This window comes from Hippoglossus hippoglossus, chromosome 9, assembly GCF_009819705.1.
Source record: "Hippoglossus hippoglossus isolate fHipHip1 chromosome 9, fHipHip1.pri, whole genome shotgun sequence".
NCBI classification, from domain to species: Eukaryota; Metazoa; Chordata; class Actinopteri; order Pleuronectiformes; family Pleuronectidae; genus Hippoglossus; species Hippoglossus hippoglossus.
Window position 1 is genome coordinate 23841735 of NC_047159.1, and position 16063 is coordinate 23857797.

Here is a 16063-nt window from a genome sequence, read left to right on the forward strand (position 1 = left end):
TGGTCACGTCTCACACTGAAAACTAACCCCACAGTTTTGTGGGACCACTGACAGTTCTGATTTAGATCCATTGTTAAATGTCTGGTGAGGAAATCACAAACACATGCTGACTCCATGCAAACATGAATCTTCAGGTGCACAGGCAAACAGACAGACAGCAAATGTAGCATCAGTGGTCTGTCGATAACAAAGCCAAAAGCATTCTGCCAGTAAATCTATGATGTCATGGTATTTTTCATTCTGAGAACAATTCATTTTGATTTACTTTTACTTTATTGTAATTTTCTATGGTATTATTGTCACATTCTGCTGATGTTTTTGAATATTCCTTCTGCTACTGTTTAATATAACAAAATGTAATCTTCATGCTGTTGTTCTTCTACCTGATCTACATCTGGATACAGATGCTGCTGCTATTGAGTTGGAAGTTACATATCTATTTATTTATGCAGGGATTTCCTCGCAACATCCACCATCAGGTTGCTCAGAGGTTTGGGGAATAGACACAAATAAGCACAAATAAGCTTGCCAAGATATTTTTTCAAAGCATTATTACATTAATACTGTTAAAGATACTGTCAACTTATATTTTAATACAGAACTACTCAGTCAGTTAGTAGCAAGGGAACATAGGCCTCAATTTATATTTCTGATGAGTCATTCAGTGGATGCATGAGTCAGCTTTTCTGTCAGGTCCTCGATAGAAAAGTGTCAGACAGAAATCTGACAGAAAAGTGTGTAGTGACTATTTCATTCTGTGGCTCTTGTTGTTCTCAGAGATGTTCTTGCTCCTGGTTTGTCTGACAGGTAATCCCCTCTGTGTCCGTCCTCTGATCTGTCTGTCTTGCTCCGTGTTGGGGTTTGTTAGTTTCCTCAACAACTCTGCATCAGAAGACATGCCAAACATAAACTGAGGTACATTTTGACCACCAGGAGGCCTCAGAGAGCCACTCCACTACTACTGGTCTACTGGTCAGTCAGTACAGTTCCTCTGCTGTGATGTGAGTATTCACCTGTTAACTCAGGATGACTCTGGCTGTAGTTGTTCAAGAGAGACACATATTTCCGACCTCCAGTATCTTCATCTCCTGGAGGAAAGTAAAGTCATGAATTCTAATATGTGATTAACTTGACACTGAAATATACTTTTTGTTACTGTACAATACTGTCATGAGCAAATCATGAAGAACCATTCATTTAAAGTTTCTTTGCAACGCTCCATTTAGGGTTGGACAGGAACCTTATAATTACTTGTCAAACATTATTGGTACAATGCACCATACTTGTTGGCCTTTTCAAATATCTAATCTTGCAATTAAACTTTTCAGGCCAGTGATGTTATAGATCTATTATATTATGTTTATATTATATTAGATACATTTTATTTAATAAATGGGCATTTGTGCATTTCAATTTCTGCTGATGGGTGGATGGAAGGCTGGATGGATCGGTGGATGTATGGATTGACGGATGGATGGACAGATGGATGGACAGATGGATGTACAGATGGATGTAGAGATGGATGGATGGATGGACGGACGGATGGACAGACATCAGACTTACGGCAGACGTGTAGGAGGACGTAGTATTGTCTCTGGACCAACATGCTGCTGGCCGGAGCCACACTGTGCTGCTTGTCCTCTAAGTTCATCAGTGAACCACTGCTGTCCATCAGGTCCACACACTCTACACAAACACCATCTTGGTTTTAGTTTCTTCCTACATCAAAGAGTGACTCAATTTGACGGCCATCCACCCATTCATCCATCCATTCATCCATCCACCCATTCATCCATCCATCCATCCATCCATCCATCCATCCATCCATCCATTCATCCATCCAAGAAGGATTTTGTGAGGAGGACGTGTGACCCCCCCTGTCCCCAGTGGAAATGAACAAGACTGCAGTCCACTAAAACATTCACCTTTAAAGTCCAGACCACACCTCTCCTTAACATGGCGTATGAAGTTTATCAGCTTACAGTTCAGATTGAACATTTCCATCCTGCTGTCTGTCAAGACATTTCAAACATTACAGATACAAACACTTAACATTCAGATCTGAACTTTGATTATTTCATAACACACGTTTGCTCTCTCTATGCTCTCACAAAACAAACCAGTTCACAATAAATACTGAGGGCTAAATCAAAGCAACCACTAACTGACACATTTACTGTAGTTCAGACGTGTTCCAGCACATTCAAATACATAATCATACTTTAAATACCAGGTCTAATCTTGCTTTTTTTTTTACATGGACAGAACAATGTTTTCAAACCACACAGAATTGATGCATCTAACTTTACTAACCTCCAAACAGAATAGTGACAAACATGTTCTGCTCCTGTAGTTTAACTCCTCTGATGCAGCCTCGACCTGGAATCTGAAGCGGCTGTTTATTCCAAAGAGTCCAGAGAGGAACGAGCTCAGACTGGACTCACGGAGCAACAACAGCAGTTGTTAAGTCAGTGATGCTTTGTGACAAAGACTCGGCTCTGAGGGAGAGGCTCTATGAAGTGGCCTGGATAATGTACACACACATACACAAAGAACCACTCACACAAACACACACGTTGCATCCTCCTCTTCTTCTTCTCCTTTTCAAAAGTCTTTAAAAAAAAAGAGGACAAGGGACGCCTGTTGCTTGTATCCATGGAGACCAACACTGGACTTTACAGCCTCTTTTTAGACAGTGATGTCAAGACTGAGTGTAAAAAAAGAGGTTTTATTGTTTCCCGTCACAGATTGGAACTAATGGGTTTAACGGCCCAGCCCAACACTGAATCCAGTTTTAATCTTGACTCTGGAGGCAGCCAAACATTACTATTCAGTTTGCAAGAAAAAACACTTTCTGATTTCCCTCTGTTTCCGGTCTTTATGCTAAAATGCTGCATATTTACGACAGACTTAAGTATGTTATCGATCTTTGAGTGTTTTTCCCAAAATTTCAGAATATTGTCAATAAAAAAAACATTATTAGAGCGGCAACAATTTATGTTTTTTTTATGCAGTTCAGTTTCCTCATTGGATAGAGGTGAAACAGCATGATATTTCTGAATGATAATCTTGCAAGGACGCCGCTGAGGGGGACAAGATGTTGCCACACAAGACAGCGGCCGAGTGCAAAGACTCGGGAGGTCTCTGTGGCGAATCTTCCAAAAAGCATTAAAGACCCCAGGGGAAGCTTTCAAAAAGACAACTCTGAGCCCTGTAACCTGAACTCACAAGGGAAACTCCAGCGGAAGCTGAGAAAATAAAGACCTCCAAAGATAGTATTTCCCAGAATGAGCAAACCAGAACTGTGACTAAATTCTGTGAAGTATCAGATCTTATATGAAACATGAGTCTGGCTGCATGTTGAGAAGTTCATAAATCTACTGAATAATGTAAATACAGTAAGTACACATTGAAAACATAAAGCCATTTATTTAAAGACAGAACTTTGTGCCAACCTCCTCACAGAAGGTGATAGCTGCACTGGACTAAGGAGGGACAAAAAATCTTCCATCAGTTTGATTTAAGTCTCAAATCATTTACAATCCATATCAAACCATCCCTCCATCACTCCTCAAACTATGTCATACTTAAATAAGCACACAATCAAGTCACATGGTCCCACTGAGCAAACACAAGGTTACAAATCAGCATCACATCAACAACTTTGAGGTTTATGCTTTTAAAAATGTGAAATTTTTAATATTAACACATGTACAGTCCTTAATTATTTTTAGTCCCAAGAGAAACAGCATCGAGCCCTAAACATAATCACAATCCATTCATCTGTGTTGGGAGTGCACGTAAGTCGCTGCCAAACAGCTGAAATCATGATGTAAAATAAAGGGTGAAAGTAAAAAACCTTTAACATTTGCAGATACTTTGCTGTACAGGTTGGTGGCGCTGTCTGTGCACCGTGCAGGGCCTTAGGATGGGGTGAGGCTATAAATGGTGTAAGTGATGATGCATTACAGCTGAAGAAACAATCCTCTGCTCGTACTCCATGATGGCTGCACAAGATAAAATCCATCAGACAAAGACTTTATATCCACATCCCTGAAAATGTAAAATATTTATGAATCAGATAAGTTTATCTGCAGCACGAGGCCCGTTCACATCAGAAGTGGCATGATTCACATCTACATCCAGTGACTATGGGACATTCTCTCAACCTTCAAGACAGACATTACTCGAGGTCCATATTTGGCTGAGCTTTGGTGGGTTTTGCATTTTCATTGGACATTAAAAAACACGCATTTGCAAAGAGGAAGAGAAAGTGTTCAGTGTTTTCTCCTCTGCTGAAATTAGAAGCGTGAAGTTTCTACACCCTAAAGTTAGAAGTGGCTCAGTGGGTTTAAACCACTTCTGTGAAGCAGCACAAACTCTTTGGGAAACTAGCAGTGCTTATAGACTCTTATTAAGGTTTAAATTAGAGAGAGAGAGAGAGAGAGAGAGAGAGAGAGAGAGAGAGAGAGAGAGAGAGAGAGAGAGAGAGAGAGAGAGATTTAAGTCATCTCACTGATGGTGTACATCATCTGTTGTGTTAATTTTTGCGTCCATCGGTTGTTAGAAACGTCATCAACATGCTCACTTGATCGCGGTGAATCCTGTGGAGGTTCTCCTGCTGTTTTCTCACATCTGCTCATTAGGACGTTATCCAGAGTTTTTACTATGGGGCTGTCCGGAGAAACTCCAGAAAGTCCAGAGCCTCACACTTGGGCATTTGCATTTTTACATACAGCAACTTAGGATAAAATCCAGTGCATGTCTGAAAGCAGCATCAGTTAACCCCCCTCCACTGCATCAGGAAACCTTCGCCACCTCACCACAGTAGCTCTTCCTGTCGTGTTTATTGAACAGTGATGCAACCTGGTCCTTATCCTCCCTGACTACAGGTCCGCTGCAGTCACACTGCTGCTCCCCATACTGTAGGTGATGACCCACTGGGATCTGAGTTTGTCTGAGGGTCTGCAGTGGACACAGCTCCATCTTAGGACAGTGGGAGATGATGACTGACAGAGAGGGGTTAGATACCGCCAAGAGTCCTCCCCCTACAGCAGAGATGTGAGCAGGGCAGCTGTAGGACCTTTCACAGTTGCTGCCACTGCTGTGCTCAGTGAAAAGTTGAAAGCTGAGGCTGTTCGCCTTGAGCCTGATGGAGTCTGTGATGCTGTTGCGAGTGGAGTTGCGTTTACTGCTGCCACTCTCCAACAGCTCCTGCCGTCCAAGGATGTGGCGCTGGATAATCCTACGGAAGGTCTTCCGGAACTCCCGGATTCTGTAGGCGTAGATGAAGGGGTTGACCACAGAGTTGGCGTGAGAGAGGATAATGGCCACATACATGATCCAGGCCGGAGGACGATGACATTTGGGACAGAAGAGGGTGAAGCAGTTGATGATGTGTAAAGGCAGCCAGCAGACAACAAACAGCCCTACAATGATGGCCAGAGACTTGGCGGCCTGCACCTCTTTCTGCAGTGTAGAGCGCGACTTCTCCCCGTGAGCGGCCTTCACCTCGATCAGCTTGAGCTGGTAACGAGCGGCCATGAAGATACGCAGGTAGATGGCCAACATCAGCAGCAGAGGAATCTGAACGCAGGCAAAGAAGTTGAAGTAGACCATGTACTCCATGTCCACCACCTTCTCGAACAGGCACTCCATCAGGCCGGGTGCGCAGACGGTGGTGCCGTTGCCCTCCTCAGGCAGCCTGTGCCAGCCCATCATTGGGGTCAGACCAATGATGATGGAGAAAACCCAGCAGATGGCGATGATGCCTCGAGCCCGCTGGCCTGTCACCAAACTGTTGTACCTGGGGAGGGAGATGACACAGCCGTCAAGCATCCGCTGTGTCTGTCAGCTCGAAACTGACAGCGTAATGGGTCTTTTAAATGTATTAAATCTAAATTTATAATACTATTGCAATGACCTTTCTAAACCTGTTTAGTCTATATGGAATCGACTGTTCTCTTGTCGTGTGTTAATGCTCCAGAGCTACTTCAGATTTATACTTTGTCATTAGTGAGTCCTCCTCACTTTTATTGTTTCTGTGCTGGACGTTGTGTGAGGAGCTTTTTTTATAGTCTATGGTGCAGAGTGTAGTTAGAAAACTTTGTGTTCATCCTACCTGGTTTATCTGCATTGAAGATTTTATAGTCATCTTTATTACTGGTCACGTGTGGTTGATATACTATATAAGTTTGAATGATTTACTTAACTGCTGTTATTTTTTCATACATTACATGTTCAGAGGTTAAGCCACCGACCCAAGTTCACAACTTTTCAAAATAAAAGCTCCTTAATTCAGCTCGATATAAAGCACTGCAATGTTGTGCTTTTACTTCGTAGACTAATTGCTAAAGAAGAAGTGATTCTATGAAAGTTGCTGCCATGATGGAGATCACCTGTGAATGTCGGTAAGTTATGATGAAATACAAATAATCAAATGATCAAAATGATCTGGTGGGACAGATATTATTGGCCGCAGGCTGTCGGTTAAGTACTACTTATATTTTTATTTCCATTATAACAACCAGTCTGACAGAGCTTTAATATGACTGTTCCTGGTCTCTCCCCTTTTCCAGATCGTCCTCTAACCAGAAGGTCGGCGGTTTGATCCCCGTTCCCCCTCATTCCGTTTGTCGAAGTGTCCCAAATTGCCCCTGACAGCTGTGCAGGCAGTGTGTGATTGATGTATGATAATCTGCACATAGATACATTGTACTGTAAAGCGCTTTTAGTTTTCATCCAAAAATAGACCATTTGCTATTTACTTAACATAATGTACGTTTTGATTTGGCACTATACAAAGATTAATCAAATAAGCTTCCGACAATAACATGCATGGAATGAATAATATTTAGTCCTCAGCATTTTAATATCGCCCTCATCTGGTTTCTCGGTGGAATCACTTCTCGTCCCGGAACTAAAGGAGAAAGAATAAATAAACAAAGCCTTTCAGGACTCCTCAAAGGAAGAGTCTATTTTGAGTGCAGCCGTAGCACAGTGTGGGAGAGCAGCTGAGACCTTTGGCTTGTTTCTATTACATTCTTAAGATGTTAAAGTGCAAAGGTTAATGCTGCAAAAACAACCGCCTACATCAGGGACGCAGAAAACAAACGCACACAAATCCTCATGGATCTTCAGCAGAAGAAGAGTGAAAAACAGGAAGATAGATCTCCATACAGCTCTGAGGTTGAGCAACAGCATCACTGCCGGTCAGCATGTCATCAGACAACAGGTTTAATGGTTGGAGACCACCCGAAGGGAATGAGTTCCAAGCTGTCGTTCAGCATAAACAGCCAGATGAGCCAATGTGTTTTTACAGTTAAATCATAAAGTCAGATTACACAGGGGCTTACAAGAGGGTCACACAGTCTGTATAAGCAATTAGAGCAATATTCCTTTCGATTGCTCTTTGGGGACGTGGTCTCGTGGGAGACGCCATTTCTGGACACACTTCAGATGATATGTCTTTGCTGATAGTCTGAGATGAAATATGAAGTTCTACTGAGAGACCCACGCTGCCTGGGAGCAAGAAAAAAAAAGCTAAAGAAAAATACATTACGGGACATTTTAAATGTGTTCTTTTTCTTTAAGGTTATTTTATGCTCTTATTTTTTTCTTCCACAATAAAGAACCTTTACAGCAACCTTTTTATATAGTTTCAACTGGAGGTCTTACTGTAGTTATAGCTAATGTATAATGTGGTAATACTTTATATATCAGTTATTAATTAAAATATTTAGTACAACTTTTGTGATGCCTTGTTTTTGCTTTTCTTTGGTGGTTGTTAACTTCTGTCATTGTTAATAAAATGCTGTTATAAGTGTTTATAGCCAGCCCAGGTCTCGTCTGTAGGAATCTATATTAGTAAATCATTATTCTATCAAGTCTGCCTAGAACACGTTGACAGTAAATAGATATTAGTTCAAGTAAATCAGGGGGTTTTCACAACCTGCTGACAGAAATTTGATTTATTACTGATCTGTAAAGCATTAATTAATAATTTATTAAATTTATAAATGGTGTCGATCAGAATTAGTTATTTAGGCTTGTGAGAGAAAACAATATTAATGATTATGGCAATAAAATGTCATCAACTGTAATACAACAAAGGTTATAACACATAATTGATCAACCTCAGATTTGTTAAATGTTTTGCTGTTTATCAAGTGTTTGTCATAGAAGAGTTTAAAACCACAACCTTCCCTCAGGAGCTAAAATTAGTCTTTATATTAAACAGAATTAATAATATGACATGTATCATGATAATTATCAATATCAACTGATATGACATTTTTTATCTTGATATAATTTTTGGCCATATCGCTTATGCCTAGTGATACCAAACCTTTCTCTGTTTTTCTCTGATTGATATCTAACTAATTCAGTAAGTCCTCAGAGGGGTGTCCTCTGGGTCACTGACCTGAGCGGTATCTTGATTGCAATGTAGCGGTCTACAGCGATGGCCAGCAGGCTGAAGATGGAGCTCTGAGTGAGAACCAGCACGAAGCAGGCGATGAAGAGGCAGCCGTAGAAGTTGGAGCAGAACCCGATGCTGATGACGATGGCGAAAGGGATGGCCAGGACGCCCACTGCGATGTCAGCCACCGCTAGCGACACCACGAAGAAGTTGGTGATGGTCTGCAGGTTGCTGTTGAGGCACACGGCCCAGCAGACCAGCACATTGCCCAGCACGGAGAACCCGGCGATCAGCAGTTCCAGGATGATGTAAAAGCCGGAGGCGACAGGGTCTTTCGGCATGGTGAGACAAATGGCGAGGTCACTGATGAGGAGGGAGGAAACCTCGCCTCAACGACCATTGCTGCTGTAGAATAATCTATCATTCCTTCTCAGTCCAGACACAGGACACAGGCGCCTCCATTCTCTCCTGGTAACAAAGAAAACAACATTTTAAAAAGCTGCTCTGCTGTCCTCTCTCCTCAGGTCCGTCCTCTCACTGTAGTTTCCCACGGACCTCTCTGAGATGATGCCAGTAACCCAACTGGAACCTTATGTCTCCACAGATAGAGAGGTAGGTGCAGAAGTGAAAAAGAGGAAACGCTTTTATAATCAAGGAAGTGAATTTCAACAGACGCGCACATCAGACATTTACCATAGTTACCAGTTGATGTGTTGTACCAGAGCTGCAGTCCCTTGGTAGGTCACAATAAAAACAGACTCACAACAACCGAAAACCACTAAACAAATTACACACACACACACACACACACACACACACACACACACACACACACACACACACACACACACACACACACACACACACAGTTGTGCTCCCATGACTTTAGAGGACATTACATTGTCTTATATTTATTTCCTGGAGACTTACTCTAACCTGAACCTTAAAACATGTCTTCACCTAAAATTGAATGATATACGTTATTGTGTCCTTAAACTTGACTGTTTTGTCTCACTACCAAATAAAATAAATCACTGTTTGGGGAAAAAATGTATTCTACCACTCCCACGTTACTTCCCGATAAAGTTCAAGACCAAAAATATTTCCATTTCTACTCAATACAACCCATCATCAGACCAACTTCTCTGTGTCTGTGGGGCTACACATGGTTTCATACTCTCATCTCAGTCTAAACCACTCTCCACCCCATAGGGTCTGACTTCACTGGAACGATGCGATATGAAATTATGTGAAAATACGGGAATATCATGCAGGATAGGACAAATGGATGGATGGATGGATGGATGGACGGACAGACAGATGGACGGATGGATCGAAGGATGGATGGACAAATGGGCGGCTGAACGGATGATGGATGGATGGACAAATCATAGATGAACAACATTTCATCTGGAGGATAATATTTAACCATACTGTGGTTTTGCAGCTGCTGCTTGTTTTATAATGTGTAAATGTCGTTGGATGAATGCATCTTTTCTTCAGTCGTGGTGCAGACCTTTTTCCTCCCATGCCTCCGTCATGGCAGACGGAATCATGGGTATCACGGAATCTAACTTCAATGTCATGCACTAATTGAGAAGATTAGTGCATGACATTGAAGTTAGATTCCGTGATACCCATGATTCCGTCTGCCATAAAAGGTTCACGAACAGAAATCGGCTGTTTTTGTGGTGCATTATTCCCTCAGAGGGAATGTTTCTTGGGGTTAGGCAGAGTTTTAGGAGATAACAGCTGTACTGGAACACAGAGGTCTTTGCTCTCCCAGTCAGGCTTTTCCCTTCGGGCCGGATCAAACCGATACTAAAGTCTTGTTATTTCAAGGATGTTAGATACCCAATGTTCCTTTCATCCTATGTGACTCACAAATAACTTTTTTGTTGGTTTCTATCCTCAGTCTTCATTTGTCTTGATGTTATGGAGTTCAGCGTTATGTTGCAGTGGAATGATGATGTTTGATGCAGCAGAGATGCAGCCAAAACAAAAATCCCCTGGGAAGAGTAGTGGAAATAATCTATCTGAATACTACGCCAGCAATGCACCATAAAATAACAAACTATCCTGAGATGAAATGATGAAACTGAGAAACTCCAGGGATTAGTGAAATAGTGAGGTCAGGACTTTCTTAAAGACAGACTCTGGTTCACATTAGACAATTTATGGCATAAGCTTTGCTGAGAAACTAAAATCAGGAAATATCTTTATGTTATGACACATGCGCAAGATGTTTCTTTTAAATTATGAAATAAAATTAAGGTCTATTAATGTTTGAGTGGATTTGCCCAAAACCCTTCGAGAGCACACCAAGAAATCAAATCACCTCATTGTTCTCTTGCTGCGCCACAGAGAAGGCACAGTAGGAGCACATGTCCAACCTACAGCTTCCTGATAACAGACAGCTGATGTTCGCTCAAAGTGACAACATGGCTGCTGGCAGAGCGACCACACTGTGTGTCAACCAGAACTGACAACAAGACTCTGTCCCCAAACCAAACACTGACACACAGACAACAATACCTGTCATCACGCTCTGACCATTTAGTACCATGTTATACCTTGGAGATGAAGAGCCAACTTTCCTATATTAAATGTTTGTGTTATTATATGGTGTTAGACTCTGCCCTCCTGATCTCCTGCAGACCTAAAATGAGACTTGTTTTGCTCTGGGCTCATCAGTCTGGATTTGGTCTGGACCAACTTTAGTCCTGGTTGATTCAAACATGCCTGAGGCTGACTTAGGAGCTGACTCCACCACAACCAAGTTTAAACTTATATATAAGCTTCAACATAAAGATTCAGTTGATTATGAAACAAAGCTTTACTTGCCCCACACTCTGAGGGGGACCACACTTTTTTCTTAGAGAAACTTGCATAAATAAAGTAGAGTGACATTCCTCCGCCAAGACCCAACAGTGCCCTTAAACTAAATCAAGCTGCACCAAATTGCCCACACTCATAGATAACAGTTTCCTAAGTATGCCTGATTTTTTTTATTCTCTGAGAAATCAATTAAAAGGTCAGGAAATGCCCTATCTCACAAAGTTAAAGGTACAGTGTGTAGCATCTAGTGGTAAAGTTGGATATTAAAACCAGATGAATACACCTCACCACACCCGCTATTTTCAATCATGTAGAAAGAAACATTAGCGGCTTTTGGTAAAGATAAGAATGGAAAAGCCATCTTTAAAGCCATTGTTTGGTTTGTCTGTTCTGGGCCACTGCAAAAACATGGAGGTCTAACGGGAGGACCCGCTCCGCACAAAGATATATACAGGTTGTTATAAGGTAACGAGAACACAATGATTCTTGGTGTCGGATGATTACAAACCAATGACAAGACAATTATGCTTATTATACGTAATTTCTGCCGAGATTCCTCTATATCCTGCACACTGGCCCTTTAAAGAAAGTGAAAAGAAATTCCCATGGTTCTACCCCCTGATCCAGATCCACATCAGAATGTATGGTGATCTTCCCTGACCCATCCTTCCACAGAGTTTCATGCTAATCTGTCTGGTAGGTTTTGCTGAATCTCGCTTGCAAACCAACCAATAAACGTGGGGGGTAAAAAAGAACCTGCTTACAATCATTTTAAAGCATTGGTGTTGCATGAGCTTGAGTACTTATATGTTGTGTACTTATATGTTATGCTCTTATGTTGCTTGAGTACTTATATGTTAAGTATTTATATATCAACTCTTGTGTCTACACCGGGGATCAGAGAGAATCAGCATTTCAATCCTGCCCATGTCCTGTACATATGGCAGATATTGTCAATAAAGTTGACTTTGACACAACAGCATCATCTAAAGCTTGATCCTGTCATGTGATCAGATGCTGGTCAGTGGTCACACACGGTTTATGATGTTAAACTTTGTATGTGAACATGTAGTAACTGGACCGTGAGTCTGTAAGAACACAGAGCAGCAGGCAGAGGATGGTGAAGGTGTACATGAGGCATAATGAATAAATAAATAAATAATAGATACATCACAACATTCACACTCGGAATCTCACGCAGAATCAAACTTAAAATGACTCACCTGGTTTTTCTTGATGCTCGGGACCCAGTGTGGAAAAGTAAATCTTTATAACGAGCTGATAAAAACGCTCCAGCTAAAAGATGAAAAGTGCAAATAAGAGTTTCCACTTCCCGCTGAGCGACACGTGTGAGGCTCCTCAGATCAACATTAACAACCCGCCTCCGTGCACATGACACTTCACTTCAGTCCAGATCATAAATACACGATGAGCACGGATCGATGATCAGATCAGATCTGATCGATGCGTCTGTTTGACACCGATTACCGGCTGATTCCCTTCACACATGTATTAGACTGGTTCTCAACCTCCCTCCCTCCCCCCGCTCTCTCTCTCTCTCTCTCACACACATACACACACTAGACTGGTTCCTTTCCTCACTCTCTCACACATACACACACACGCACACGCACACGCACACGTTCCTTTCCCCTCTCTCTCTCTCACACACACACTCACACAGTGTCATGTTGTTCAGAGGACATTACATTGACATACATTGATTTCCTGGAGACTTCCTCTAACATGAACCATAGTTACTACTTGTCCAAGCCAAACCTTAACCTTCACCCTAAAAAATAACCCAGCATTTATTAGTGTGAAAATCTACGTCTTCACCTTGATTTACTTAATGGGGACTTGTTTTTTGTCCCCACAATGGAGACATGTCCTCATAATGTGACTGTGTAAACAGATTAAGGTCCCCACAACACGAGTACACACACACTTCCCTCCTCATAAACCATATTCAGGCTGATGGTGACTGTTTCCTCTCCAGGGGGGACCCGTTAAAAGCTCCTGTGCTGTGTGCACAGATGAGTCTGTTCATGACTCACTGTTAAAAGAGACCACTCCGCCAAGTAGTTCATCTGGACCTCTTCTTATACTAGAGACCATATATCCTGTTATTAGCCTTGTGAACGTCTTCAATTATTACATATTACTACATTATATATATGACCTATCCCATTCACCAGTGTAAAGACTTGTGGTGAAGGTGCCCAATCTATATCTTTAGGTTTGCTTATTCTTTGGAATCATTCAAATACCAGTTTAAATTCAGCTAATTTGATGAACCAGGTCTGTCTCTCTATGCACTGTACTGGACTGTCTGTAAAAAGTGCTCATAAATAAGCTCTACTTAATAATTACTGTGTAAATGCCACACACTTTCATTTATTATTATTATTTATCAATAAGTGGAATACAAATGTAACCAGGTGAACTTGAAACCGATTTGTTAAGACAATGATGACACACACACACACAAACATGGTTGTTTCATATGGTCTTTTATTATTATTGCCCCAAAAAATTAAGCAACATAAAACCAGATGACCTTTTATTAAACAACTGATTATCATCATAGTGTGCACTTAATACTGTAGCTTAGTCCCTTTTATACACACACACACTCACACAGACACACACACTTATTCGTTCAGCTTTAACTTTGCCATGGGAACTTTTGAGCACTGCATGACGCGTGATCAGGATTTGCTCTTAAGGGGGAAAAAGAAACAAGGCAACATGGAAACAAAAAGAAACTAAAGCAGGTTCAGTGGAATTCTCAGAGCATTTTCAAGTAAACATAAATGTAGCTGTAGATGAAGTGGACCCATTAAACTCATAACAGACATGTTCACATTTGCTTCGGTAAAGCTTTACACTTGAAGGGCATCATCTCAGGTCCCAGACGATGTAACACGTCCCTCACGGCTGCTGGTGTGGAGGTGGAATGTGCCTCCAAGCCTTCGCCAGCCGTCTGGTCCCTCCTCAGCAGGCTGAGGCTCAATGTTCATCAATCACTCCACATCAGCACGCGCTGGACCTCGTAAAAGTCCCCGGGATCACTAAAGCGCGATCAAAACACATTCCGCTTCCAGGATGGAGAGAGGCATCAAATCTTTCTGGAGCTCTCAGATGTTCCTGTCGGGAGCGATAAAACATGTGGGGCCCAGTGGTGGAATTGAGCAGAACACAATAAAACAGCTGGCTGATAATCCTCAGCGTCATGGCATCACAAAAACCCATCAACAGAGAGCCAATGCTTTCAAATGTCATTAAATAACTCACTCACACACTTGAACTTAAAAAGAAAGTGTCACTGCTGCAGGCTTGTGTGCTGACTTGAAATCACTGAATGTCTGATGCGTCTGTACACACAGTGGTGTTGTGGCTACAATGGGGTTTCTGTTGACGTTGCTGTTGTTGCCAGCTGGAAACTGCCATCTGCTCCAAATCGAAACAGTGTGTAGTCACCTTCACCAGGCACATGACAAAAGTTTAACCAACTTTAAAGTGTTAAACCCAACTCAAGAGGCACAAACAAGAGGGAGCTTGGTTCAGAAAACACTCCGTCACTGTCACACATGCCTGGTGACGAAAGACGGCCGCGGTCGGAAATGTCACCATTTACTCGCAGGAACTTCTACTAAACTGTTAAGGCAGGCGTTTAGTGTGGAAGACAGAAAAGCTCATCTCGGAGCATCTACTTACTGTCAGGTCGAATGAATTCAGATACACTTCAGACACACAAATAAAGCAGTGACCTCACATCAATGATTGGAAACCATGCAAATAAATACAGCTTGTATGAGGCACAGTTAACTGACTGAAATCCAACAAATGAAACGACACTGTGCTACACTGCTTCGCTGAAGTGATAATCACACTAAGAACTTCAAAAACTACCTGTCGAACACAGCATCAACACACAAAGTCAGACAGTGGCACAATGGATTCTCCGATCACTTGTGCATGTTTTATCCTTGATGTGCAAAATAAATTTGGATTCTTCTTGCCATGAGTTAGACGAGAAGATTGATACCGCTCATGCTTGTATGTCAAATATGAAAGTACAGCCGGCAGCTGCTTCGCTTAGCGTAAAGACCGGAAACAGCTGTCAAAAAGTGACAAAATCTGCCCATCAGCACCTTTAAAGCTACAAACAAAAGTCAAACCAAAATGAGCATGTAACCACCAGGGAAACTACAACTTATCTTTTTTACACGGAGAAGGTTAGAGGTGTTGCCAGGTGGATTTTGTCACCTGTGGTGTAAGCCAGGCTAGCTGATTCACCCTCAGGGTATGGGCGCGCACACACACACACAAATGCGAAGCAAATAACGCAGATAGAGGTTCACCAAACATTGCCACGCTGCGATTTTTGCCAAAGGAAGCGAATGTTTTATTCGCCTCCTCGCTCGCACAGATTGGAGGCGAAGGTTCACACGAACGTATGACTGGGCCTTGATTCCTGTCTTTATGCTCAGCTAACCAGCTGCCTGCTCTCGCTTCATATGTACGATACAGGCATGAAAGGTGCATCAACCTTCTCATCCATCTCTCTGCAAGAAGGGTAATATATGTATTTCCCAAATAACTGAACTATATCTGTAATGAGACGCTGCATTGACCTACGAACACGAGTCCTTCACCTGAATATCTGTCAGCTGGTTTCCAAACAAACTGGAGCACATTCTCCCCACATTAGGTCCCTGGGTAATTAATGCCTCAGGCTGATAAAGGTTTAAGGCTCTCTAATCTAAACAGAACTTATCTAGTCAATCAAAACACACTTTA

The 16063-nt window shown here is 42.0% G+C and overlaps 2 protein-coding genes across 2 annotated transcripts; both read right to left on the reverse strand.

The window, feature by feature from the left end:
* Positions 1–544: 544 nt before the first annotated feature.
* On the reverse strand, positions 545–3738 carry LOC117768253 (uncharacterized protein C22orf15). The gene is made up of 6 exons (XM_034596465.1): positions 2489–3738; positions 2314–2451; positions 1926–2012; positions 1564–1686; positions 1014–1088; positions 545–882 (listed from the first exon to the last, which is right to left on the reverse strand). The coding sequence occupies exons 2-6, from the start codon at positions 2336–2338 to the stop codon at positions 746–748; spliced, it is 447 nt and encodes a 148-aa protein (XP_034452356.1). The 5' UTR covers positions 2339–2451; positions 2489–3738; the 3' UTR covers positions 545–745.
* A 162-nt stretch (positions 3739–3900) lies between these two features.
* adora2aa (adenosine A2a receptor a) lies at positions 3901–12816 on the reverse strand. The gene is made up of 3 exons (XM_034596464.1): positions 12481–12816; positions 8423–8887; positions 3901–5806 (listed from the first exon to the last, which is right to left on the reverse strand). The coding sequence occupies exons 2-3, from the start codon at positions 8758–8760 to the stop codon at positions 4801–4803; spliced, it is 1344 nt and encodes a 447-aa protein (XP_034452355.1). The 5' UTR covers positions 8761–8887; positions 12481–12816; the 3' UTR covers positions 3901–4800.
* Positions 12817–16063: the final 3247 nt, after the last annotated feature.

What these genes read in the sequence shown, in the direction of transcription:
- LOC117768253 (XM_034596465.1), bottom strand. Translation starts at nt 2,338, where the DNA reads ATGTTTGTCACTATTCTGTTTGGAG. An exon ending in TGTCACTATTCTGTTTGGAG is followed by an intron (nt 2,013 to 2,313) that starts GTTAGTAAAGTT and finishes ATGTCTTGACAG; the next exon opens with ACAGCAGGATGGAAATGTTC. An exon ending in GAGTCATCCTGAGTTAACAG is followed by an intron (nt 883 to 1,013) that starts GTGAATACTCAC and finishes CTTCTGATGCAG; the next exon opens with AGTTGTTGAGGAAACTAACA.
- adora2aa (XM_034596464.1), bottom strand. Translation starts at nt 8,760, where the DNA reads ATGCCGAAAGACCCTGTCGCCTCCGGCTTTTACATCATCCTGGAACTG. An exon ending in GCAATCAAGATACCGCTCAG is followed by an intron (nt 5,807 to 8,422) that starts GTCAGTGACCCA and finishes CTCCCTCCCCAG; the next exon opens with GTACAACAGTTTGGTGACAG.